General features: G+C 41.1%; 1 protein-coding gene across 6 annotated transcripts in view; it reads right to left on the bottom strand.

Moving 5' to 3' along the window:
- The window catches only part of PIKFYVE (phosphoinositide kinase, FYVE-type zinc finger containing), a 99225-nt gene that overhangs the window by 71568 nt on the left and 589 nt on the right, over positions 1 to 27068 (bottom strand). For 2 of the 6 annotated variants that reach the window (XM_037912177.2, XM_037912180.2), the window contains exons 2-8: positions 24321 to 24502; positions 22468 to 22638; positions 17203 to 17321; positions 14132 to 14303; positions 13060 to 13267; positions 10599 to 10688; positions 2018 to 2156 (exon numbers count right to left, since the gene is read on the bottom strand). In XM_037912177.2, coding sequence (XP_037768105.1) covers positions 2018 to 2156; positions 10599 to 10688; positions 13060 to 13267; positions 14132 to 14303; positions 17203 to 17321; positions 22468 to 22638; positions 24321 to 24492 — 1071 coding nt within the window. In that variant the 5' untranslated portion in view covers positions 24493 to 24502. Of the gene's footprint in view, positions 1 to 2017; positions 2157 to 10598; positions 10689 to 13059; positions 13268 to 14131; positions 14304 to 17202; positions 17322 to 18172; positions 18252 to 22467; positions 22639 to 24320; positions 24503 to 27068 lie in introns of those variants that run through there. The other 4 variants (XM_037912178.2, XM_043525071.1, XM_037912181.2 and 1 more) reach the window with 2 other exon arrangements.

Here is a 27068-nt window from a genome sequence, read left to right as displayed (position 1 = left end):
GTGTTGAAACAGCCCAAAGAGGACGAGAGGAAAGAATTGGGATTGTTTCTTTAGTTGCTACTACATGATGCATAAAGTTAGCCTAAAGAAGTGTAGGGTCCCCGTCCCCCGGAAGACTATGTAAACACACAGAACCAGTAGAATTATGACATTAGTTATCAAGTAAACCGATTGAGAGAGGAAGTGATTTTCATTTAGACGTCAAGCGTTTTTATTTTTATTGTTAATCGCTGTTTAGGACAGTTTTTAGGATTGTGTGTTTAACAAACACACACACCTTCAAACAAAGGGCTAAAAAAGCTCACAAGACATACTAATATCTCCCAGAGCAAGACTAGATTCAACATTCCTGATTATATATAAATACACACACACACACAAAAAAAGCAGCCAGGACTCTACTACATGCCTCTTCATACACCATAAGCAAACCCAGTTCCTCACCCCTTTAAAAATTCAAGTAATTGAGTGATTTATCAAATCTGATCAGCATTCCTCTCGTCTAACCCTTTTGAAGTTTGCCAGGAAAGTTTGGTTTCCTTAGGATCCTCCCTATCTCCCCCCCGCCCCCCCCAAAAAAAATTCTATGATTTTAACCCAGTTTTGTATGCACAGGTTTACTATATCTGCCCCAGAAATTTCTATCCCCCTTGGCTTCATCTTACAGGAACCTGGTCCCACTGATTGGTTGACTCCAGTTCTATGCATCCCATGCTAGCCTGTCCAGTGCACTGCATGTTTTTGGGTGGTCAGCTACAAAGCACATCACTCCTGCCATGGCAGGAGTATATAAAATTTGATTCAGTAGAATTCAGTCATCTTAATATTGCTTTGTGTTTTAGACTGAAATCAAGTGGCAGAACAACACAACACTTTAAACTCTAGGATTTTAGCTTGCAGATTATGGAAGCGTGCATGGATTTCATTCAGAATTCCAGTGCTCCTGCACCTTGTCAAACTCCCCCTTTGCAAGCAAAGGCCATTAACTTTTTATCACAGTATAGTCAATTCAATGCACCACTTAAGAGTATCGTGACCTGACAGGGACTCAGTACAGTTCCTGTATTACAAGAAGCAATTATGACATCCTAAATTATTGCATAAAAGCAACAATTCTAAAAATCAGATCTAAAGTTAAGTGAAGACACAACAGCTTTGACTATTTTGTCCCAAGCTGTATTTGGGACGTTTAAGCTGTTAGTGTCTTTGTCCCCCAGACTGAATAAGATCCTAAACTGTCCCCCTACTCTCCCTGACACTCCTAGATCCCTTCTGCAGAGCATATCTGCTACAGCATTCTCCTTGAAAGGAAGAAATTGTCTCATTATAAAGCTTGCTTCAATGTGAAAGCTCTACAATAAAAAGGTGAGCCACCACCAAACATCAAATTCTGCCCTTACATATGCAATCCACAGGGAGACAGTGCTAGTACAAGATTTGACCTTATTGGTTTTGAATGGTAACAGACATCCAGAAAGATTCAACACTAGCTATGCAGTTTGGACAGTTTTAAATGAAACATCTCCCCCCTCCCTCCATTTTAATTGATTTTATAAACGTTAAGTATGTAAACAAGGGTTTGGGATTTTGGGGGTTTTTTTTAGTTTTATATAGTATTTCTCACAACACACAGAACAGAATGTTTTATAACAGGATTACTCCGGAGTGCTGTGCTACTGGTTTTGATTGCTTTTCCTGGAACAAATGCATTAGTGCTACTTCCTATGAGAAAAGTTACATTAACTCTGCAAGCAAAGCAGATAGGGAGAAGGTCAAATTTCAAAACTTCTAACATTAGCTGTGGTCTCTAACTCATTCAAATGACTAGATAACTATTTTACATTAAAACAACTATTTACAGTTAGAACTTGCTAACCCATAAGGAAAAAAACTCAAGGATCATTTTAAAAAACCACACACACGAGCCACAACATGTACCACAAAGAAAGCATTAGAAAGACAGACACACATAACACATTGCTATCACAATGGAAGACAACAAAAATCTAATTTGTACCAGAAGAATTTTTCGTTCATCCTCATTGGCATCTGCTTTCAAATATGTGCGATTAGCCTGGGGACTGACGGATGTCTCGTATGCAGGCACCATGGGTGAACCAGACCGATCCAGTGACAGGTTAGTAATGCTGGCCGATCTGGAGAGAGAAAGAGAAACAATACTTATAGTCTGCAAACCCCTCATAAACAAAACTTTATCAGAACAGGCTGTGACCTTACAACATGCTTCAAGAATCTTTAAGCAATGTGCTAGCATACACTAGCTCTCCAAAGCAGCACTTAATTTGGGAGAGGTGGGGGAATGACACTTTAAGATGGCTGCAATACAGGGAACATTACAATGATATTATGCTGAAAGAGATTACATGGAATCTCTATATTATAAAAGATGTTAACAGGCAAAATAGTTCATATTGAACAGCTTCACATCGGGAGGACTACTTGAGACAAGTGGTTTTTTTTCTCCCCATAAGGATGGGGGCCGGGGGGAGGGAAAAAAAAAAATCAACCTTGGACCCAACTGTTTCCAAACACTGGGTCAAGTCCCACACTCCAGTGAATAACACATTCAACAGTTTCACAAAATGGTGATACATTTGCTTTTTGTCACTATATAATATATCCTCTTCAACATCCCACAGCTTTGGGATGCCTCAGAGTGACCCAGAGTATATTTTATTTTATCTTCTCTTCCCCAACCACCTCACAGTAATGCATTTTGAAATGAGAGTTCTTTATGGGACCAATACCCAACTTAGGCTAGTTTAAAAAGTGATTTTAAAACAGGTTCCTGGTAGGGTTTTGGTTTGTTTTATAGGAGGGGAAGAATTGTGCAACTTGTGCAACTGTCCTCTTTTAGGCATTACAATCTTTTAGTGCATTAAGCTTTTTCAGGAATAAGCTATGAATTATAGGACAGATAGTGACATGTTAATCAAACTGACAGTGAACAAATTCAGGCTGGAAATCAGAAGGTTTCCAACCATCAGAGAAGTGAGGGTTTGGAACAGCCTCCCAATAGACGTTGTGGGGGGCAAACAAGCATAGTTTTAAGAGAGCTAGACCACTTTATAAGTGGGACTCGTAGGGCTCCTGCTGACAGTGTGGGGCAGAGGGGTCCCATCTGGTTCATGTTCGATATCCTCAAAATCTCATGTTCCAGGTCACCTGCAGAGGTCATGAAGGAATTCTCTCCCTTCCCCAACCCCAGTGCAGTCTGGGGTTTCTTGGTCTCCTTCTGAAACAGCAGCGATACCACAGCTGGAGATCGTAAACTGGATAAGGTGGGCCAGTGCTCGGAGGTGGTACCGAGCTTCCTCTCAGGTGCTTGGCTGGCTGGTTCTTGCTCACGTGCTCAGGCTCTAACTGATTGTCATATATGGGGCTGGGGAGGATTTTTTGATCATGTCAGATTGGCAGTGACTCCTCTGCAGCATGGGTGCAGGTCATTTACCAGGATTCTCTCATTGAAATCAATTCCCTGCCATTTCAGGGGCCTTTGGTATTGGTGTATCGCAGTCCCTCCTAGTCTCTGCCTGGGGCACGTAATAGTCTAGTCTCCTAAAGGCTGTAATACCTTGGTCTAATTTCAGTTGTTGGGTTTGGCGTACGGGTGCTGCTGGTGGCCTGTGAGACAGAGGTCAGAACTGATGATCTGGGAGTCCTTTTGGCCTTACTCTAGAACTATTAGATAGCTAGGGAATGCAGACTACAGAAGTTAATGGGACGTGAAACTGTAAGAACGTGGACACTGAAGTTATATTTAAAAAAAAAACAAGCAATAGAATAAAAAAGCAGCAGTCTTTCAATCAGTAGTACTGGCCTGTTGAAGTGTTTGAAAGATAAAGCGGAAAAGTCTACATTAATAGGCTCAGTTTAGGTAATGAGCGAGTCAGGATCAAGAGAAGCCACGTTGGTACTTCAACAATTGACATTTAAAGGACAGTTAATGGCATTTTCCTGGCCAATATAAGCAATGTGTCACAGCATACCTCTGACATACAGCTAAGGCTGTCATTGCTAATAGCCTTCAGCTACCGCAGATGTTATGTTCCTAGTCACATGAGTTAACAGCATTTCAAAAACCGATCATTTAGATCAGTACAGAAAAAGTTATAGTTTTAACAACAACTTCACATATCAAATGTTTTCTAGTACTAGTCAATTGTTTTACAAGAACTAGTTTAACTATGCCATCTAGCTGTAGAAAGCATAACTGTTTTATTTATGTAGGTATGTATAAAACCACACAAACATGACCAGCTAGCTAAATGGACATTCGTATCAAAACTTTGTCACCATCGATTACATTCAAAGCCTGATTGTATATACCTGAATTGGGGCCTAGTGGATAGCGCACTGGACTGGGACTCAGGAGATCTGGGTTCTATTCCCAGTTTTGCCACTGGCCTGTTGGGTGACCTTGAGCAAGTCATTTCACCTCTATGACTCCGAAACCCTATTTGCTTCACTACATAGAGTAGTTCAATTGATTTCAATGGGACCACTTGTGGGCATCGTAACTGTGGCAGACTTGGATCCTCTAAGAACATCTTTTATAGTCTCTTGTATGACCCTCCTATTTTCAGCAATATATACTTATCTTGACTGGAAAATAAAATCTATATCAAATAGCTGGTTAGAATGGTTATTCATATGCCCAATGAGTTAGAAATGGAATTCAGTCAAGTTAGCAGTCAAATAGCAGCTAAGGCAATTAGCTATATTTGCCTGTTCAATGCAACAGACAATTAGGAGATAAGTGCAAAAGGCAGCCCTCAAATACCCCTCAAAACAGAGCATGGCACTACTTTGGCTAGCACAGTTGATTATTAATTCGCTGTCATTCTACTAAAAATGCCACAGTGCATTGCAGAGAGAGCATGCATTTAATTAACGTGTCAGGCATTTTTGGGACCTGATGCCATTTTTAACAATGTAGTCTGAAAGACTATTTAATAACTTTTTAGGGAAATGACTGAGTAACTAATTAACTCTGTAAAGTTTAGAGATATTCTCAGCAAAGTCATAAATACCTAGGGGTTAGAGGGAGCATATCTACACAAGGACTTTATACTAGACTCTGATCAGTTCCGACTGTTAGAAGAAAATAGTTTGATCTACAGAACACAAAAAAACAAATCTACACAGACACATGCCTAGAACCCTGACCAGGGGTATTCTACCTGCTACCCAAGATCCATAAACCTGGAAATCCTGAACGCCCCATCATCTCAGGCATTGGCACCCTGACAGCAGGATTGTCTGGCTATGTAGACTCTCTCCTCAGGCCCTATGCTATCAGCACTCCTAGCTATCTTCGAGACACCACTGACTTCCTGAGGAAACTACAATCCATTGGTGATCTTCCAGAAAACACCATCCTGGCCACTATGGATGTAGAAGCCCTCTACACCAACTTTCCACACAAAGATGGACTACAAGACATCAGGAACAGTATCCCCAATAATGTCACAGCAAACCTGGTGGCTGAACTCCATGACTTTGTCCTCACCCATAACTATTTCACATTTGGGGACAACGTATACCTTCAAGTCAGCGGCACTGCTATGGGTACCCGCATGGCCCCACAGTACGCCAACATTTTTATGGCTGACTTAGAACAACGCTTCCTCAGCTCTCGTCCCGCAACGCCCCTACTCTACTTGCGCTATATTGATGACATTTTCATCATCTGGACCCATGGAAAAGAAGCCCTTGAGGAATTTCACCATGATTTCAACAATTTCCATCCCACCAACAACCTCAGCCTGGACCAGTCCACACAAGAGATCCACTTCCTGGACACTACAGCGCTAGCAAGCGATGGTCACAAATACCACCATATACCAGAAACCTACTGATTGCTATACTTACCTCCATGACTCCAGCTTTCATCCAAACCACATCACACGATCCATTGTCTACAGCCAAGCTCTAAGATACACCCGCATTTGCTCCAACCCCTCAGACAGAGGCAAACACCTACAAGATCTCTATCAAGCATTCTTACAACTACAATACCCACCTACTGAAGCAAAGGAACAGATTGACAGAGCCAGCGGAGTACCCAGAAGTCACCTACTACAGGACAGGCCCAACAAAGAAAATAACAGAACGCCACTAACCCTCACCTTCAGCCCCAACTAAAACCTCTCCAGCGCACCACCAAGGATCTACAACCTATCCTGAAGGACAATCCCTCACTCTCACAGATCTTGGGAGACAGGCCAGTCCCTGCTTACAGACAGCCCCCCAACCTGAAACAAACACACACTAACCCAGGAACCTATCCTTGCAACAAAGCCCATTGCCAACTCAGTCCACATATCTATTCAAGGGACACCATCGTAGGACCTAATCACATCAGCCACACCATCAAGGGCTCATTCACCTGCACATCTACCAATGTGATATACGCCATCATGTGCCAGCAATGCCCCTCTGCCATGTACATTGGCCAAACCAGACAGGCTCTACGTAAAAGACTAAACGGACACAAATCAGACGTCAAAAATTATAACATTCAAAAACCAGCCCGAGAACACTTCAACCTCCCTGGACACTCAATTACAGACCTAAAAGTCACAATTCTTCAACAGAAAAAAAACCTTCAAAAAACAGACTCCAACAAGAAAAAGCAGAACTGGAATTAATTTGCAAACTGGACACCACTAAATTAGGCTTGAATAAAGACTGGGAGTGGATGAGTCATTACACAAACTAAAAACTATTTCCCCATGCTAATTTTTCCCCTGCTGTTACTCACACCTTCTTGTCAACTGTTTGAAATGGGCCATCCTGATTATCACTACAAAAGTTTTTTTTCCTCCTGTTGATAAAGCCTACCTTAATTGATTAGTCTCGTTAAGAGTTGGTAAGGCAATACCCTTTTTTCATGTTCTCTGTACATATTATATATATCTTCCTACTGTATTTTCCACTGCATGCATCCGATGAAGTGGGTTTTAGCCCACAAAAGCTTATGTCCAAATAAATGTGTTCGTCTCTAAGGTGCCACAAATACTCCTCGTTCTTTTTGCTGATACAGACTAACACAGCTACCACTCTGAAACCTGTCACAAAAAAGTGAGATTGCCTCCTCAGAGCCTCAGAGGAGATCTCAAAGCCTGTACACTGCTTTTGGGTCTGGGTTCGTCCCTGACTGAGGTGGCTGGGATATGGTATGAAAGAGAGAGAGCAGAATATGGGTATTTTTGATGTGAAGTGGCTTTAAAGAAAAAACTGTCAAAGGGAGGGGCAACGAACAGACCCCTCCTCAAAATGGGCTACCATCAGAACAGAGTGAGAAATAGCAAAACGTTAAACAAAGCAAATAAGCGAGCAAATGCCACAGGGAGCGAGCACTGGCTCTTCGTAACTATTCCACTAAGACTAAGCATTTAGGATACTTCAACCCAGGAAACCTTCCTAGCTCTGGGCAGAATACAGCTGCACACCTACTCAAGGGAAGCTGCTGAAGTTACACCTACTCAATGGAAGTTACAGCTGAAATAAAAAAATAATCAGGCCTTTAAGTGCCTGACATTTAGCCGTTACTCTTGCCAAAGCTTTCAAAAATATCATGACAGTCAACTCTCATACACTAGGATACCTTTGGAAAGGTAAGAGTGTAGACATGGCTTTTCTAGATCTTTGTATCGTAACTCTAACAAGTTGATTGTGGTTTTATAGCCCTTGCTCCAGTATTCCTCAGTTACACCATTTTTTGTTAAGTCACTTTAAAAATATTTTACTCTTCACTTACACATTGATTCCTCCCATTAAAGGGATAGGTTTTGTGTAAGACTGAGATCAAGTTGGCATAATCAGAAAAAACTACACTGTGTTTCGGGCGGGGGGGGGGGGACACTAGCAGTTTGTTGGTGGCTTTTTGCTATCAAACCCACTGAATGAACCATTGTCCTCAAAGATTTAAGTGTCTATTATAAGAAGCGGCCTGTAAAATCTATTCAGTACTGAACCTAAAATCTCTGACTTGTAACGTCACAGGGCTTTTAGTGCATATAAAGCAGTTAACCAGCCATCCAAGATCAGTCCCCAAAGCCTCCCCCATCATGCCCTCCCCAACACTTTAAAAGTTAATTCCATAACTATTCCACTTAGTTTGCTATACGCTGGAGTTCTAATGAGATCCAGTAAGTGAGAGTCCCCTCTAATACCTATCCCAATACAGGTTTTGCTGAACTTTATCTGGGATTTTTAATCCTGTCACTGCTGCAGGAAGTAAAAGAATAGCCTTCTTAAAGGGATGAGGAGGTTTGTTTGCTTAGCTGGAGATGTCCACACAGTGCTTTTAACACATTAAATGCTAAGCACTATCAGAATTCATAGTCTGCCAAAAGAAAGCATACAGTCTCTGTTGCATGACCCAAAGCTACAGATGCCAAGAGAGTCTCATTGGCTGGGATGCTGACTTTGGCAAAATTCTCAGGATTCAGAGACAGGGGTGGCTTTGCATCACCACTCTGCATTTCCCTAAGTGAACATTTAAGGACAGATACTAAGGTCAGAGAGCCATTCAAAAAAAGTTACTAATAACTGTTAGACTGAACTGCTGCAGTTGCAAATTGGGTCAGTCAGGCATTGCTCAGGACACTCCTACTGCACATAAAGAGCCAGCCAGTCTGAGCCTTCTGGGAACAGCCCTCTAAGCCCCACCTTCTCCAGCAGGGACTGGGAGTAGAGGGAGAGTAGCTTCATGGCCCTAGCAGCTTCTTGATGATTTTACAGTCATTCAGCATTGAGCTTTAACTCTGGACTTCCTTCTCTGTTTGCCAATCCATCATTGATTGTTGGTACTAATTTATAGGCTTGTCACCCTCCTCCCCTCTTTATCACCTATATCTAGCCCCTCAACCCCACTTCCCTCCACTGTTCCTTTGTTTTGAAGTCTCAGTGGAGCGCAAAAGAGGAGGAACTGACCTACCAAGATATGAGCTATTAAAGCAGCCACATAATCTCCTTGTAAACCAGGCAGGCCCTCCATTTCCCCCTGCCCACCTCCGTTATCTTAGTCTTGAAGAGCTAACAGAGACCATGCTCCGCATTTGTGTAATACGGAGTACATTGGTGACACCCAGTGATCTTTCTAGAGGACAATACCAACTCTCTGAAACTTCTTTAACAGTATTAAGACTCTCATTATCTTTGTCCTAGCCATCATGTTCTCTCCTTGTGTTTGTGTCCTAGATTTGGCAGTTACAACTGGAAGCTCTTTGGGGTAGGAACCAGTTATGTAGCACCACCAAACAAATGTATGGTATCAAAAATGACTACATTCTGGCAAGGGATTCCCCATCATAAAGCTCATTTAGACAAAAGCTTCAGAAAAAAACTGCAGCTGATTATTAAGTTTTTACATTTAATAAACTCTACTTTGGCCCCTGGAAGTTTAACTACTTTTATACAAGATCAGGTGTGGGAACAGTGAAGTGAGAAAAGGAACAAGGCTATTCAGTTCAGCCAGCAGCAGATGTAAGAAAAAAAAAATCCTACAGATTTGGTGCATGCTCCAACACTTCAAACAAGTAAACAACTGAAATCCAAGGAATAGTCTAAGCTCAGTTCTCTCAAAAGCAGCCTGAACAGAATTTGCCTACAGAGTTCCAAAAGTACACAAAGAATGAACACAGCTGTTGAGGTCAGGAGAGATTTCTCCAATTGAATCTGCCAGGGGAACTCAATGCACAAGTTAGTGACCCAAATTGGAATTCAGCCAGGACAACAGGGCTAACATGGCTTCTCTTACAAGAGATGCTAATGAATAAAGGAGGCATGCACCCAGATGCTACTCCAAGCAGCCTGAGTGGATAGCCTTGGTTTTAGCAGCCCAGTGACACAGGAGAAGTTAAAAGTGAACCAATCAATTCAGTACAGCATCTCTTGCCCTTGTTACCACAATTCTTCCTTCTGTTACCTCTCAACCTCCCCTCATTAGAGCTCATTTTTCCACCTTTTTACTTACACCATTTCTCCTGCACTCAAAAGCTTTCAATTTTCTCTCACCTCTTCCCAATCTTGGCCTTTAGGACATAACCACAGTCTCCTCACCCAGCCCCTCACTAACCTGTTTCCATGCTTTCCTTTCATCGTGTTCCAATGGAACACCCAATCCAGTTTTCATGGTACCATCAAAACAGCCACACTATCGAACTAGAGTAACAGTACAGTCTTACTGTATTCCTGGTCCTTTTTCCTCCCCAACCCTATTATTAGTCTTGCTTGTTTAGTCACATGTAGACGGCAAGCTTCTCAGGGCAGGAAGTATGTTTAGCTGTACATTAGAATACTTAAATATATTTGGCATTGTATAATTACTGAAAGCAAAGACATCTGGGTTCTTCAATGACCACAAATGAATGGGATTGTAATCTCACATCTCAACCAACAGATTGCACCTTGAGTAGTACAGTGGTCCCCTCATTACACCAGGACACAGGTTTAGAACTGATCAAGAGAAGATTTTACCAAATCATATTTGTTTCATATTCATGATGCACGGTATTGTGATCAGGAAGAGAGATCTTCAACAGATACACACACATTTGGTAATTTACCTGTTTCGAGCAGGAGACTTCCCTGGATCCTCCTGTACAGACACAAGGCGTGTTGACAGTGTGGTAGTTGAAGTGTCTGGGTGAATCAGACTGCAAAGAATAGAGCTCTGTTAAGACAACCACCATTACAAAGAAGCACTAAAAACAGTCCCAGTTAAAACCAACACTATTTAGGATAACATGATTTGCACACTTGATAAGTAGTCAGAGCACAGGGGAAACATCCTTTATAACATCAGCCCAAGGACTGCTGTACAAAAGACTGGTATGGTGTTCTCCTTTTGGACTCCACCGCCAGCGTCTTTCAAAATACACAACTCCTCACCTAGTCTTCAACCTCATCCCCTCCTGCATTGCTGTGCCTCTCCTTAACTCACCTCCCACCCACTTGGTAGCACTAGTACCTGATACTCCTTGCCCTTCCTCCTTCACGACATTCCCCCACTCCAAGAAATTCGTTACCTTAAATATCTAGAGCCCATCCACATAGCTACTGATAAAGAACATAGCTATCACCATAACACATGCACAAGCCTCAGTAGCCCTCTCTTATCAATATAACCTTTGTCCTCCTTTACTCACCTTTATCCATCTTGCCCTACCACTTGAATTAGCAGCTGTTCAGCGCAAGGGCAGTGTCTTTCTATTCAGCACCTTAGCATGCTTTTGGGTGGTCTGAATAAATACAGCAGCTCTGCCCCATAAAGGTTTTTCTCGCTGCTCTAAAGAGTTTGTATAGTTTAGAGAGAAGATATTTTTCTCCTCAAATACAGTAGAATAGTAGCAGACTTGAGTTCTTGTTACCCTGTAAAAAGACAGAGCTGCAGCTTCTTCTCAATATTCTCTTTAAGCAGCCTACACCTAGCATGAAGAATCTCGTGGCTTACAAACACTAATTACGTTCTGCTTTAATTGCAAAGCTGAGTTTAGTTTGCCAAGTTTCTACTGCAGTACTGTTAAGAAGTTTGATTAAGACTTTCAGCATGTACTCCCTTACTAATGAATTTTAAGCCTAATCTGGCGGGAGCAACAAAAACAAGCTAGCTTCTTCCAAAAACCATAACACCATGCTCATTTAGTCAATTTCCCTACAACACTGATAATCGGCTCCGACGAAGTGAGCTGTAGCTCACAAAAGCTTCTGCTCAAATAAATTGGTTAGTCTCTAAGGTGCCACAAGTACTCCTTTTCTTTTTGCGAATACAGACTAACACGGCTGTTACTCTGAAACCTTTAAAAATACTAGTTTGTTTTTAATAAAAAGCTGAGACCTACACTGTAAATACTTAGCAAAGGAATTTAGGTAGTGTCCCCAGATACAAGGTTAGAGATGGTTAGCAAACTGCCTACATGGAGTATTAATTTATAGACTCTCTTAACATTTAAGAAGTGATCCAAGACAAAGAATCCTTCACCTTGACAGAATCTCTTCAAACACTAGATCTTTTAGACCTAAGGACAGCTTATACAGAATACTTCCCTTCAGCGTGTGCTAACAACTAGAATGAAAGTTGAAGTGAAAATCAGTATTCTCTGAAGACAGCTGTTTTCTGAGCTCTCTTATTGCCAGTAGAGCATTAACCACTAGCATACATAGAAAAAAAATCCAACTCTTGCCCCTAGAGAAGTTACACATTGCCATTTATAGTACTCTTCTGGTTACAAAGCAAGCACGATTGGAGTCCTCTTTTAATATAGTTTTATCTTGACCTTGCAGTCCTGGAACATATTTGGGTTCTTCTCACACTAATCAAGATCAGTGAGAGTCAATATCATGCTGTGGCTTAAGTGCTGTACAAGACAAGACTGTTTTCCTTTCCTCTTAGTAATTTTCTTTTATCTAAGACCACTAGGGAGAGCTTTGTCTCTTTTGACAGAGATAAAAGAGCCCCTCAAGTTGTCCCTGCAGCCTCATACCAGGAGTTTGACTCTTTCTGCAGACAATTACCGTCTGCTAATTTCATCAGTATTGGCCCAGAGAGCATTTTTTGAGTCTACCATTCCTAATTCTGACAGTCAGCAAGCCAACATTTTATTGAACTGAAGCCTGACTCACCAGTGGGGGAAACAAGAACAGAAATCGCTTCCATCTCTATGAAGCCGCAAGCCTACACTGTTACAGTGAATGCTCCTATTCACATTACCAGCTTCCAGCTCCAGTCTAGTTTTAAAGGGTCTATTATTCCAAATGCCAACTGCCTCACTAAGATGGGGCCAGTAATTCCTCTGGGAATTGCCTAATCTCTTCTCACAACTGAAGGAGAACGTTAGAACCAAGTACAGGGTTCAGGTCTTTTATAGAAGATAAGCCTAAATTATCAGAGGCAAACTAACAGCCTGAGCCTACATAGGTGAGGTAATATCTTGTAGTGGTCCAACTTCCTCACCTAAACAGATGACAATCTGGTAGCGTGGCTGAGATTCTGATCCCTAACCAAAGTAATATGAAGCCATTTCATACCTTTGCCAAGTAAGGTCCTCCTCCAGAAAGATATTTCGGCTAGCTTTTCTACTCCCAACAGGTGTGCGCGGCTCCCCAGGTTCCAGTACAGATACACAACAGGTAGAATCAGACAGAGCATTTAAGTCTTCCCCAATGGAGTTACTGTCTGTGGAGTGTGCATAGCTTAAAGCTATTTTGCGGCAGTAAGTGCAAGCTCGGAGATCTCCTGTAGCAAAAGGAAGCAAGAGGAGCGTAAACCAGTGAGATAGAGCAAAAAGTGTACAGGAGAAGTGCCATGCTTGGGAGAGTCTCATAAAATCTGTCAAAGCAGGGCTTCGCTGTTTCAGGACTTGTGCACTAACTTGAGTTTCTGGGGCTCATTTGAAGAAAAAAATAAAATCCTAACCACACAAGGAAATTCTCCAAGTTCAAAAGTTAAGCATGTGTTTCACGTAGATCCAGCTACCACCCCAAAAAAGTTTACATGCTACCAAAATTATGGAGTGGTAGTAGTAAGTGAAGGATTACAAACCAATTGGGGACAAGCTGTCTCTCAATTGTTTCTAGACTTCAGAGTTCAGAGTTTAATATTGAAAATTTTGTAAGTAAAATGAATTTGTGGAATTGAGTGAACGCATATTCAGCCATTTTAAGAAAGCAAGTTTTATTTGTGAACATACTTCGTCATGTTGACATGTCTGCTAGACAATGGCCATCTTTCTTTGTTTCTTCATCCTTTTCAGATGATTCACCCTTTTCTTATCTAATGAAGTTTTCCAAAGCACTTCAGTGATTTGTCAGCCCTAGGCTCACTAGAAATCAAAATGATTTGCACTCCCAAGTCACTGAGGTACTTTGGAAAATTTTAACAGCCGCTTTATATTTTGTTACACATGGCTGTGTGCACAAATGTATTATTGCATTCTGGGTTTGTAGTTTGCCTTTACCTTGTTAGTGTGGCTTTTTAGATGAATTGTTAAAAATTGGGCCCCTTAATTCTTTAGTGACCAGTATTCTGAGTGCATTAGATACCTGAAAAACATCAATTCTTAATCCGTAGATGCACCAGGCACAAATAAAAAGAGCATACCTGTGTAACCCATAAACTTTCCAGGGATTTCCTGGTTGCAGCATCGGCTACAGAAGATCTGCCCACACAGCCGACAGTGGTGTCTGCGTCGGAAGGTGGTGAATTTCTCGCTACAGTCATAACATTCTTTACACTGGCTGTCTGGCATCCAGTACTGCTTTAAATCACTATCCTACAACGGAAGTCATATTAGAGAAATGAGACAGTATTCTATGCTCCTTGCTGCTACACAAGCAGTCAGTGAAAAAAAGTGAAGCTGGACACATTTATAAAAATAGGATAGTTCATAGATTTGATGCAGCACTGTAAAGAGTCACAAGGTCATAAATAAAATGATTGATCAAGTTCTTAGCCACAGAACTAAACTGAATGATCCTGATCAAATTCTTGATTTGGCTGGTCCATTAAGAAAATGTTTCAACAACCAAAAGCTCACGATCTGTAGGTAAGACTTCAATGAGCACAAGAAATATTGATTTATTTTCCTTCCCCTGCTCATCCCTACTATATGTCAGGCCCTCAGCTCGTGAGGTAATAAAGCTGATGTGTGTGTACACATATATAAGGGGACACTAATAATTTGGTCTGTCTATTACATGACTCCCACTGAGTATAATGATCATTGCAAGAGTTCAGTTCTGGCTGAGGGCGATTTGGCATAACTGATTTTTTTGGGACGTGACAGTGGCAAGTTGTTCCAAGGACAAAATCAGGAAGAGTTAATACAGAAATAGGACATCTAATATACAGAATGCTTTTGTCACTGACTCATCTGAAACAAATACGTTCTGAAGTGGCTGCTCAATACATGAGGTCTTCAATGTTCACTAAATATTGTAACATTTCTGATCAGTGACTGATATCACCCCAACAACCCTTGGGCGAAAGGATTTAAACATCAAGATTCGATTTAAAAAAAAAAAACCTAGAAATGTCGATACAAATGCCCTTTGGCCTGCAGGATCTTGATCACACACCCCTGAAGACACTTATGTCCTATACAGAAGACACATTGTTTCAGAATGTGCAGGACCTGAAGTGGCTACCAAACTGAAGTGTCTTTGTCAAACGAGACTGCTTTGCAATATATTTGCAACACAGCAGAGGGTGCCCCAAAAGCAGCTTTGACTGAGTCAGTGTCTCTGGTGCTGCATGCACTAGTGCAAGGTCTTTTAGCGTCTGATGTGTGTTTCAGACAAAGACAATGTGCTCTATAGTCGAGTTGTACCAGGACCCACAATAAGAGAACACTTGTTTGAGCCATTTCACACAGCAGCTGAAGACCTCCACATTCAGAGAGATTATTATTGCAGTTTGTTCAGATGTTGCCATGGTGATTACATGTAATTGCAGCCTGCAAGCAAGGATCTACAAGGATCACATAAAATATCTCATGGCTTCATTGGGTCACATCAGCAAGAGCTTGATTGTGATGACCTAATCTTCCAAGAGTTTGGGAAATGCCTGAAAAGCTGTATCAGGTCCTTCTAAAGCTGCTGGCATTGAACTCTGAAGAGTTATCAACAATGGATTCTTGACTGTATGTAGTACCCTGTAGTAACATGTTAGTGAAGGGGAGCCCAAACCCCTTTCTTCACTGAAGCAAAGAGAATCTTGTGCCAATGCAATATTTCATCTCTTCTGATGAAGAACAGCACAGGTCTTCCCAAATGATAAATCAACTTCTCCTTGCTGACATTTCCAGTAATTCATCTTGAGTGGCATGCTTAGGTCTACCTAATTGATGTATTTGGGTAATTTAAAAAGAGAGCTCAACTTTTCTAGCCATGTGCATTCCTCCCTGGCCAGAGCATTCATAACAGGGTAAGAGCATTCCTCAGGAGGTTTGAAAATTGGTCTACCCAAGAGGAAATTACTCTGATCCTTTTATTTTTGTTTCAGACTTCAAAGGAATGGAGGTCCTGACCAGGAACTTCAGAAACAGCTGCAGGCCCTCTTTCCTGATAATGGAGGAATAAAATGTAGATCCAACTTCTCCATTCAAGACGCTGACAGAGCCACTGCAAATTCTGTGACAAGACCCTGCCACAGAACCTCTAGCCAGCCAAAATCTGCTGAGTTCCTGTCTCTGCAAAGACCTTGAAAATTCCTCTCTCAGTTTTATCCCTATACCTTTGCTAATCAGGTAACTACTTCATGATGGTGAGGAAAAAAACAAAGTATCACAATTGTCTGTTGAAGAGAAGGACTTCAGCCTTCAGCCTGCTCGTCCCCAGTTAATCATCACATGGAACATCTTTTGTCAGCACAAAGGTTGCATCCAACCTGCTCAAACACAGCCTACATGCTAAAAACCACCTAGTTTCACCCCTTCCCCGTTTTATTGTTAATGAAGATACACTACTGCCTGCTCATACCTTGTCCCCAGGCTTGGCTATTCCTGTTAGGTCTGCTCTGCTCACAACAGAGAACTTCTCCAGACAGCCAACCCCACTGGGATATGAAGGGAGGTGGAGCTAAGTTAACAGAACCCATTTAACTTTTTCCCAGCAGGATCAACACCTGCTAATATGGTGGAGTGTTTCAGGCAAATATTCCCAGCTTGTTACACTCAGTTTGATGTGATTGTATTTAAAGTGCTGTTACTTCATCTGAAACTAAAGTTAGATTTCCAGAACTTCAGAATTAGCGGCTATTGCTACAATTACAAGATTTCATGTGCTCATGGTTAGATCTTGGGGAGCGACATCATGAAATATTATAGAAAGGGAGGAATGAGGTCATCCTGCTCTGAAAGTTCTGGAAACTCTAATCTAGTAAGTAATTCAATAGGAAAAAAAACCAAACAACGGCAAGCAATTTATATCAAAAGTTGACTTCACCAGTTTGAATTTCTCCCTGTTCCCCACTCAAATATAGCAAGTTTACTCATACTCTGTTCTCTTGGTTGGGGGGGGGGCGGGGGGTGTTACTAGCATTCAGTAGAACTTCATATGGTTTTGCTCTTTTCCATTGGCAAAACATGGAACACAGCAACACAGAACCCTTTAACATTTTAATTTCTATATGCTTTGACTGACCTAACTCACTTAAAACCCTTGATGTAGTACCTGGCTTTTCCCTTCCATTATTTCTTTGAGACGTTTTAAGACCGTGCTGAGACTTCTAAGCTGAACAGCTGTCCGAGGATCATGGCCACTGAGAGAAGGTTCCACTTTCCTTCGTGTGTCTGAAGGGGAGAGAAACTTATCGTCACCATCGAAGGCACTATAGAAATGTTTGTGTCATATAACGCAACATGCCGTTGGAGAAAGAGAAGAGTTCGCTGGGTATGTAGTTTAGGAAGTTAGAATTTGCATCTTTACTTTTTTAAAAAAGAGCTGCCTTATGTCAGATACAGAGTCAGTAGTAATCAGCATTCAAAGTAGCTTGAATTTTTATGTAACCACGTATCTGTTCCCTCTAGTATAATACCATAGAATCTAAGAACTTAAATAGGCATCACTGTTCAAAACAAGTGGTAGTTTTCATCCAGTGTTTTCTAAAAAGAGAAATGCAAATTCTTATACAATGGAAGTCTCATTTTAGAATATCTTCTAAAGCACTAATAATCACCAGATTGCAGCAGAGAACTTGAATTCAGTCCTGTACTGTATATAAAGACTTAATTCAAGACTATTTCAAAACAGCAATAACTATTCATGCAAATCCCAGGACACAGCTGAGAGTCTCCATTGAAACGGCCAGATCCATTAACAAAAAGAAGTGCATCCACAGGTTTCACTTCACCAGCTTGATCATAATAGCCATGTTTATAGTTAAAACTTAAGCCACTTTTCTCCATCGTTTTTCTGTTTGTTGCAATTAGTTTCACCTACTACTTGGTTACAAACATGAAATTAAATCACTGACATTTAGGATGCAATAAAGGGTCAGTCTCTTCAAAAACGTTTACAACAGGATTCACCTTGGTATTACGGAATGCATTTTTTTCCGGCCTAATATTCCATAGCAAAGTTTTGAAAGAGAGCGCTACTTCTCTACATTGTTTGCTTTTCAAAACAGCTTAAAGTTTCTTACCAGCCTCCTCGCTCTCCATCTGACAAGCATTTTATTTTGCTCCCTCTAGTACAGAGAAAATAGACATGGCTGCTTTTTGTTTACGGCTTTATATATCACTGATGTCAGCAGGAACGCTGACAGCACTGGCAAGAGCGCATTAGTTAACTGTTGCTGTGCAGTAAAAATTAGGTTCTGACTTTTGGGGTGGTGATAGAAGAATCCTTGTCTTTAAAGCACCACAGTGAACTAAAAATATCTACTAGGAATCTATTGAATGACCTCATTCCTAGAAAATTTGTCAATCAGCCTAGATGCAAGAAAACATTTAGAGATTTGTCCACACAGCCACTACAGACCTGCAACAAGAACAAAATGTTTTTTAAAAAAGATTCCAACAAGTGTTTAGATCTTGTTATACCTTTAACCACCTGGAATTTAAAGGCCAAACTGAGTGTCATTTTGGAGTATGTCTATAGTATTTGAGTCTGATATTTTAACAAGATTTAAGTGAATGTAGGATTTCAAATGAGCATAAATATCTTTACTACTTTAAATCTTAAGATCTCTTCCCTGTTTCCAGCAGAGTATTCCCAGTATTCTGCAGAACAGCCTGGAAAGTAAATGCTTCAACTTCCAGATGGGCATGTGATCTAGTGACATAAGTGTTACTTAAATTATCTCTGCTATCAGAGGTATCAAAACTTCCACATGAACCAGCCTATCGTACCATTTGGTGTGCAAGTACCAGTCAAAGCTCTTTTTAAACAAATGGTTTCAGGAAATAAGAATGTTTAAATTATGTAAGTGTATTGCAAGGCAGGACAAGAAGCTTCGTGAAACTTTCTATTTACATAGCTAACTATATACTAGTTAGAGTAAAAGTTAGATTTAAAAAACTAACAGGTCAAAAGGATAAATGGACACATACGGGGCTCATTCAAGTGTGTGTACCACCAACAGAGGAAACAGTGTTAAGTAATTTAAGAGACATTGACCCAATTTTAATATCAGTCAAGTCTCAATTCCCCTGCGTGAGCCTCTCCTGCGACTGGCTTTGCAGAACTGAGTGCATTGTGAACAACATGAACAGAATCTAGTTGGATGCAGTCTCTCTGCTATGGTTTTCAGTCAGTTCCTCCCAGGTGATCTCTGCTTTCCTTTACTCCCAGTTCATGCACTTGCCATACCCCATTACCTGCTTTCTCTGTTACAGCAATCTAACACAAATAGCGTTACTGACCATGTTTGAGTAACAAGCTAGAAATGCTATTAATATTAAATGCCGATACTTCAGCTGGACAGCTTATGAAGATCTACTCAAAGGGGATAGTAGACTCGTGACATTAGCTCTGGGTCATGCTGCCTTGGTGCAATTTGGACCATGGAACTTGGCACACAGATGTATATTCTAACTCCAACAGAAGCAGTTTGAGTCCATTGCTTCTATACGAGAGATACTAATGCCTCTTGCCCTCCTTCGCCCCACACCCTGTGTAATCATTTACATTTGTGCAATGGTTACATGAAGGGCAGGACAACAGACTCAGGCCTAAAAATCTCAAGGCTGATCATTTTGGCTACACTCAACAAATGTACCTTCAGAAAGCATGGCATCCAACTGTATCTTCTCAATTCCATGTATGTAATAGCAGTTAAGTAAAAAGGTAATTAATATTTTGGGGCAAATTTAGCTTTAATATTACTATACAACTATAAGTAGAAAACAGTCCAGATTTCAAGCGTGAGCTTCGCTTTCAGCTTACCACTTTGTTGCTAAAAATGTTTTTAAGACAGTAATTTCTGCTCCTTCTCTGGAATTACAACAGTAGTTAGCTAACAAATACTATCCCCAGATTTATATGACTATCAGTTTCACAGAGAGTTAGAACAGGGGTTGAAATGGGGACTCACAGGTTCTATTTCTACCTCTACCATCAGCTCAGTAAGGGCTTTGGAAGTCATTTAGCCTCTTTGCACCTCAGTTTACCTGCTTATTTAGGTCAGGTTTTAATTGTCTGTGAAAGGATTAAATAGTCTACTTCATACTAAGACCTGTTATAATTATCTTTATAACATTACAACACCTAAAGGTGTGGGGCCAAATTCACAGAAGTATTTAGGGGGCTAAAGATACCAAAAAGGTGTCTTGTTGGATTTGAAGAGCATATAAGCAAGTTATGCACCTAATTCCCATTGACGGGAATGGAAATTTGGCAACTTACGTGATTTTGTAAATCCCACCAGACACCTGTCAGCATTTTTCATCCCCCTAAATATCTTTGTACATCTGCCCAAGTACTTTACTTACATTTGTAAGCAAAAGAAGGGGAAGTCTACCCAGTGTTTTCGAACACCTGCCATAAGTTCCAGAGACAGATGTAAACCTGAACACAAGACTCCTTTAAACATGTTAGTGTCAGCACCTTAAAAGGCAGAAAGAGCACATGGTAAAGGAGGAAATTGATCCTGAGGAGGGGGAAGAGACTTGAAGGTTTTTTTTTGTTGTTGTTGTTGGTGGTGGTTTTTTTTTTTTTTTAAGAAGAATATGGGAAAGCGGGAGAGACTTCACAATATCCTTTCAAAGAAAAAATCCTGATCGTTTACACCCTTATTGCATAGTTCGTGTTTTATCCCTGTGGTTACATTTTACCAGACTTGTGAGATATGCAACAAGATATCAGGCCATGTATTGGCATACACGATGGCATTATAAACAGAATTTGAATATGTACTTCTTTCTAGAGGTAACCCGCAAGTCACCGGGAAGAAGTGTGAAGTTCGGCGTGTCTATGCAGACACAGTAGCTTGTCATGTGGTAAGTGTAAGGCTGCAGCAATGCCACACACTAACTGTGTGGACCCTGCTGATAAGAGCTACATAAGTGCACATCCAGGAACTTTTAGGGCACATCAGCAGTGTCCACACACACACAGCCAGTGCGCCGCAGGCTAGTGCAAGGCAAATGTACACCTCTGCTTGCCACGCGGAAAGTGCTTGTGCAGTTAAGCACTTAGATGTGAATCAGGCCCATTATATCTCTGTAACTCTAGTCTTGCCCCAGTTTAATTCCAGGTAACTCAGTGCATTTCAATGGAGTAATGCAGTAGTAAGTCAACTTCAATGAGACTAAGAATCTATTTTGTGGCAGCTTACTTCCAGCAGAAGCCAAAACCCAAGGCCGCCTCCTCCTCGCCTCACACACAACGCGTCCAGCCTATTGGATAGGTTGGATGCCTGAGAATTTCTAAAGTTGTCTCAAAAACAGCAATTACTTCACCTGCCCCAAAACATAAGAGCAGTTAAATAGCACAAGCAATACTACTACAAAGCACAGAGAATGAAAATGAATATATCCAGCTGGAACATCATGTGGGACTAAGGTAGATAAAATGGTGGCTACCAACATTGGAATTTTGCCAGGATTAGACACCTCTACTCTTCTGGAGAGTGCCAGGGAACCTTAATAGCCACAAGCTGTCAAGACCTGGTTCAATGTCCCATGAGAGAGCATTCCTGACAGTACAGTACTCTAGCTCCATGCTGATGCGTTCCTTTAGTAGGAATCGGAAGGATTGTCAAAGCCACATCATGAATGAACCACCACCACTTGCTGCAGCAGCTCTGTTCTTTGGAGGGCTGCCATCAAGGTACTAGCTCAGCAGTTACACAATGGCAGATTCCAGCAGTGGTAAACGCATTTCAGTATGGCGTATGAGTAGCATCACTAGATCAGGCACTTAAAGCACTTTCTGCAAGTGCCCGTTGCATCTCCTCCTCCTCAAAGATGCAACAAGTGAATATTAAGGGTTGTCTGAAACCAGAAGGACCATGTTTTGTCTTGTTAGGACTGAGCCCTACAATTCATTTTGAGGTGTCAGTTCTGTTTTCTTAGATTTCAGCAGAATAATTAGGCACTTACACTTTTATCCAAAAATGCAACCCAGGCTAAGTAGAGACGACTCAACATTTTTGACCTAGGAGTTTCTGCCAGCCTTACTTGAGCAAGATAACATTTTGTCAACAATAATAATAAAAAGCTGTGCTGGTCAAGTTACTACGGTGTCTTGAGAGAAAAGCAGACATGCTCATGAGGAGGAGAAGTTGCACCTTAAACAGAAGGTTATGTAGCCTAATTGGCAAGCAGAGCCAGGAATTTCCCAAGTTTTAATCCCTGTTCTTGCCTTGGGAAAGTCACTGAAATGCTCTTTACCTTAGTTTCCCCACTTGAAAAGTGGGAGTAGTACCTTCCTCCCAGGATTAGACAGCACCCATGTAAAATACAGCAAACAATATTAAAATTAGGCACACGTTACCTAAGGTTGTAGAAGCTCTACGTTGTAGCTCCCCAGTAAGCTGCTTTTTGTATGGAACAGGGGACCTCAGAGACTGTGCCCTTGAGGTATGCTGAGGACTGGACCAAGTCCCACTCAGTGCCTGCTGCTCGCCCTGGCCACTCTCTGCAGGAGATGAAAGTCTACCATCATCTAAGTTTAAGAACAGCAAGAAACCAACAGTTCTAAAGTGAAGGAAAAAACTAGCACCACAAGCAAGCTTAAAGCTAAAGAAGCTTTATAGATCGTTCATTTGAATTATTATTTGTAATATGGCAATGCCTAGGGGATGCAACAGGGATCAAGGCTCCCATTGTGCCAGGCATTGTACAAACACAGAATTAGGAGGCTCTTCAGGGCAGGAACCAAGCCAGGTTCTATACTTTCTCATTTCACAAGTATTCTCTTCACGAAGAAAGAATTGCAAAGACAAATTATAACAAGTGTAATTCTTCCACATAATAATCACGTATGAATTGCTCTTGCTACCAGCCTGTCTTTTGGAAGATAGATCTTTTGGATTGATTTGAAAGCCAATTTTTTTGAGTACCATGGCAACATATTTAACATGAATAGAGCCTCTTATTAGTAAGTCACCTTCTTCAAATAGAAGTTTGAATATAGCTAAGCTGATCTTGATGGTTTGAGTAACATACTCATGTTGTGTCTTATTTATTTCAGCAGAATTTCCACCCTTTAAACATTTTGTGATCCTGGCCATACTTATCTGATACAACTCAAATTAACCTGCTCAATTTTTAGTGTTAAAATTCACACTGGCATGTCAAGTTTGGCCCAGAGTTTTACACAAGCTTGTTTTTACTCAAAAAACCCCACGTAACTTCAACATCCAACCACTGGATCAAGTTAGACCTTTCTCTACTAAACTGAAGAGTCTATTACTACAGATTTGTTCCCCACTTAAGTATTTATAGACTGTAATCAAGGCACCCCTTACTCTTCTCTTTGGTAAGCTAAATAGATTGACCTCCTTGAGTCTATCACTCTAATGCATTTTTTTCTAATCCTTTACTCATTCTTGTGGCTCTCCTCTGAACACTCTGCAGTTTATCAACATGCTTCTTGAACGGCAAATACCAGAACTTGACACAATATTCCAGCAGCAGCCACACCTGTGCAAAATAGAGAGGTAAAATAACCTCCCTACTCCTACCTGAGATTCCCTGTTTATGCATTGGAGGATCGCATTAGCCTTTAAAAATACACTTCAAGAAGCAGTTCCCCTGTGCGCGTTATTGAAACGTCACCATTTGGAGACCACAGACATGGTGCCAGATTCACAGGGGATGGGCAGTAGAGAAAGGCAGGGCCAGGGGTAGAATTTGAACCAAAAATGCTCATCTCACTGATGAGGGCAGGCAGTGGTAGGCTGCTTCCATCCCTGGTAATTTCTTATAGGGAGGTGATCTTTACATTCCTACTAGGACTCCATAGGAGCCCTGCTGAAGGAGACTTATTAATGCATTTCCCCACTGGCTAGTCCCCACCCATCGCTGGCTGCTGCCAGCTCTCAACCTGGGTAGATCAGAGGTTGCAAGAAACGCACATTTCTACATTTTCCACTCCTGGCAGACTTAATCCCATGACCAAGGTTCTACCACCTTGCCAGAGAGTGAATCCGGCTCATATATTCTACTAAAGTAAAACAAAAACTCTCATAGGAGCCTTCCTAATCATTCATTTAGCTGGCTGGCAGTCTGAAACCATGCCCTCATCTCATGAAGTATCATAGTTTGAAATACTAGTTATGCATTAACTTGGAAGGAGGACATTTAGGCACAATTAATAGCTATTGCTTCATAACGAGTGTTTACCTTTGCCAAAACGAAAGAGATTTACAAAGGAGCTGTAGGCAGATTTAAAAGGAGGCTCATCTTGATCAGGAGTCAATGGTTTGAAATGAGTGAGATGAGAGGGACTGCTAGGAGAGCGGGGCAGATCACTGACACAGTCCAGTGTTGGAGATTGTCTGTCATCTGTGGCCATCTCATGTGTCCTGGAAAAGAATTTAAGTGTATTATATACACACGCTTTACAAACCTGAATGTGATAAAGCAAAAGCAACATCCAGTCAACTGGAAGACCTGTGAAACTGGATACCAAAAGTGGGCTCTGCACTGTTCTGATTACACACCTTGGTTGTTGGTCCAAAGAGAATGGCTCTTTTACCTGTCAAGAGGAAGTTACGATCTTTGCAGAGAGGCTGTGTTTTGACTTCATATTCTTAGGAGGAAGAACTAGAAGTAACAGTTGAATTCAAGAACTACACAGGTCAGGCACCAATAAGGAAATAGAAATTAGGATCACAAATTGTTTTATGGGCAGCTTAGAACTCTAAGGAGATAGAGCTTCTAATGCCAAAAAGAGCAGAACTGGAAAATCAAGTTACTGTTCAATGAGTAAGATATCTTCCCGTGGAGGGAAAAAGTCAGTGTAAAGACGGATGTTCAGTGGAGTGTAACTAGTTAGCAGTGGCCAAAGCTGTGGTTCATGAGATTAGACACAGATCATATGCAACTCTTTCAGAACTTCCTTATCTTCAGACAGAGCTGACAAATAAAAAAAGAACATACATATGCAAAGGTATCTTTGCAAGGAAATCAAGCAAGTTCTTGGTTTGCTTTTTCTTGCTAGTTTGTGTGGTAAGATTAGCCCTTATTGCAGGGAGTGTGGGAGATCCTCCAAGCTTGGTTTCACACTTCGATTTCTTTTGCTGTTCTAGGATTGTTTTCTCGCCTCTCTTTTGAAGGGAGAGGGTAATCATTTCCAGGTTTTACAAGAAAACTGCAAATGTCCTTAGGTAAGTCTGAGGTACCTCAATCCTAGACTGTAACACCCCCTCTACTGTTCTCGTAGCTTTGCATCACAGAAGCCTCATGAAACTCTGCCACACAGATTCCACAATACAGGCACAGAGGCCCACGTCCTCAAAGGTATCTAGGCTCCTTTAGACTTCCATTAAAGTCAACTGGAGTTAGGTGCCTAAACACCTGTGAGGGATCTGGGCCAGTCTTGTCAAATTTAAACAGCATTTTCAAGAGGATTACTTTTAGTGGCTATTTCAACTCTTTTCTCTCTGGTACTGCATGCCACAGCAAATTAAATAATGGGCAGGTAATGATTGCTCCAAAAATCATCACTTATTTAAGGTCTCCACGTGATGGTTTCTATCAAAAGTGTATCTGGACGGTTAGCCAGCTCAACAACTGCTACCTCTATAGCAGAGTAACCCTTCCCTCATCTCAAACATACACACTTTTCTCCCTTTCTTCATACTGCAATATAAGACAAACACATAGTTTTGTTTTATCAGAACAAGGCGATCAGAGGCCTTAAAGGGGGGGGGGGGGGGGAAGAGCCCTGTCTCATCACCTGAATGTTTTAATTAAGCAAGGTAAGTGGACCCAAGTCATTTATCTTCAGAACTAAGCAATACAAAATCTGACAGGAGAAATATTTTACTCCATAAGAACAATGGCTGGATTCTGTGCCTAATCAAAAGGGCTGGAGGAAGAAAAAGGATATTTGCCATTAAGTTAGATGATAATAAAACTCTTCTATTTAGTTTCAAAAGCAATTGGTAAGCAAATATATCCACCCTTCCTGCACAATAGTCCACTTCTCCTAGGTCAAGGATTCCATCAGACATTCTTCTCTGCTCCCCCCACATCCTCAAGAAACAGATGGAAATAGTTGCTCACTTGTACTTGGTTCAGAAACTACACAGTCAAGAGGCACATGATACCAATCAACAGAGTAGAAAGAAAAACAGATCATGGCTCTCCCTGTAGAGCCAGGAAGATAATCTAAAGTGACTTTAGCTATGGTCAAATTTTGTCCATATGCCTCATCTATAACAAACACAGCGTTAGGTAAATCAGCTACTACACTGCCTTACCTATGTCTTTGTGCATTTTTAAAATGCATGGATATGTAAATATTGTGACTGTCTATAATACAGATCAGACAGGATACCAAATTATTGGTTATAACAGCTCAGAGACATTATGGTGTAACAGATCAATAAATGCACTTAACCAATTGCTTTCTTGCTATTCTGGTATTACTTGTAATCCATTACGTGTATTCCAGGTTTAAAGGCAAACTAATCTTAATTTTACTAGTCTTTAAACTGCATCAAACACTTCCAGATTAGTTATAGAATATCACCTTTGACTATCCTGGAAGCCTATCAGTTGCCATCACAACCTTGTCACAGGAAGGTAAACATTTTCCCCCTCCCCTCTTTTATACTGCACATAATTCAGCTCCTGCTGCCAGCAGTCACTGCTGTCTTTGTATCACTTGGTTTTAGAGAGCATTGTGAGATGCAGTTTGTATAAAAGGTAATGTTTTTTGAGAGACAAGGAGGGAGTGAGGTAATATCTTTTACTGGCCTAACTTCTGTTGGTGAAAGAGACAAGCTTAGGAGCTACAAATGCATCCCACGAAGTGAGCTATAGCTCAGGAAAGCTTATGCTCAAATGAATTGGTTAGTCTCTAAGGTGCCACAAGTCCTCCTTTTCTTTTTGCGGATACAGACTAACACGGCTGCTCCTCTG

This window comes from Chelonia mydas, chromosome 11 (assembly GCF_015237465.2).
Source record: "Chelonia mydas isolate rCheMyd1 chromosome 11, rCheMyd1.pri.v2, whole genome shotgun sequence".
Classification (NCBI taxonomy): domain Eukaryota; kingdom Metazoa; phylum Chordata; order Testudines; family Cheloniidae; genus Chelonia; species Chelonia mydas.
This window is presented reverse-complemented; position numbering and strand designations above follow the sequence as displayed.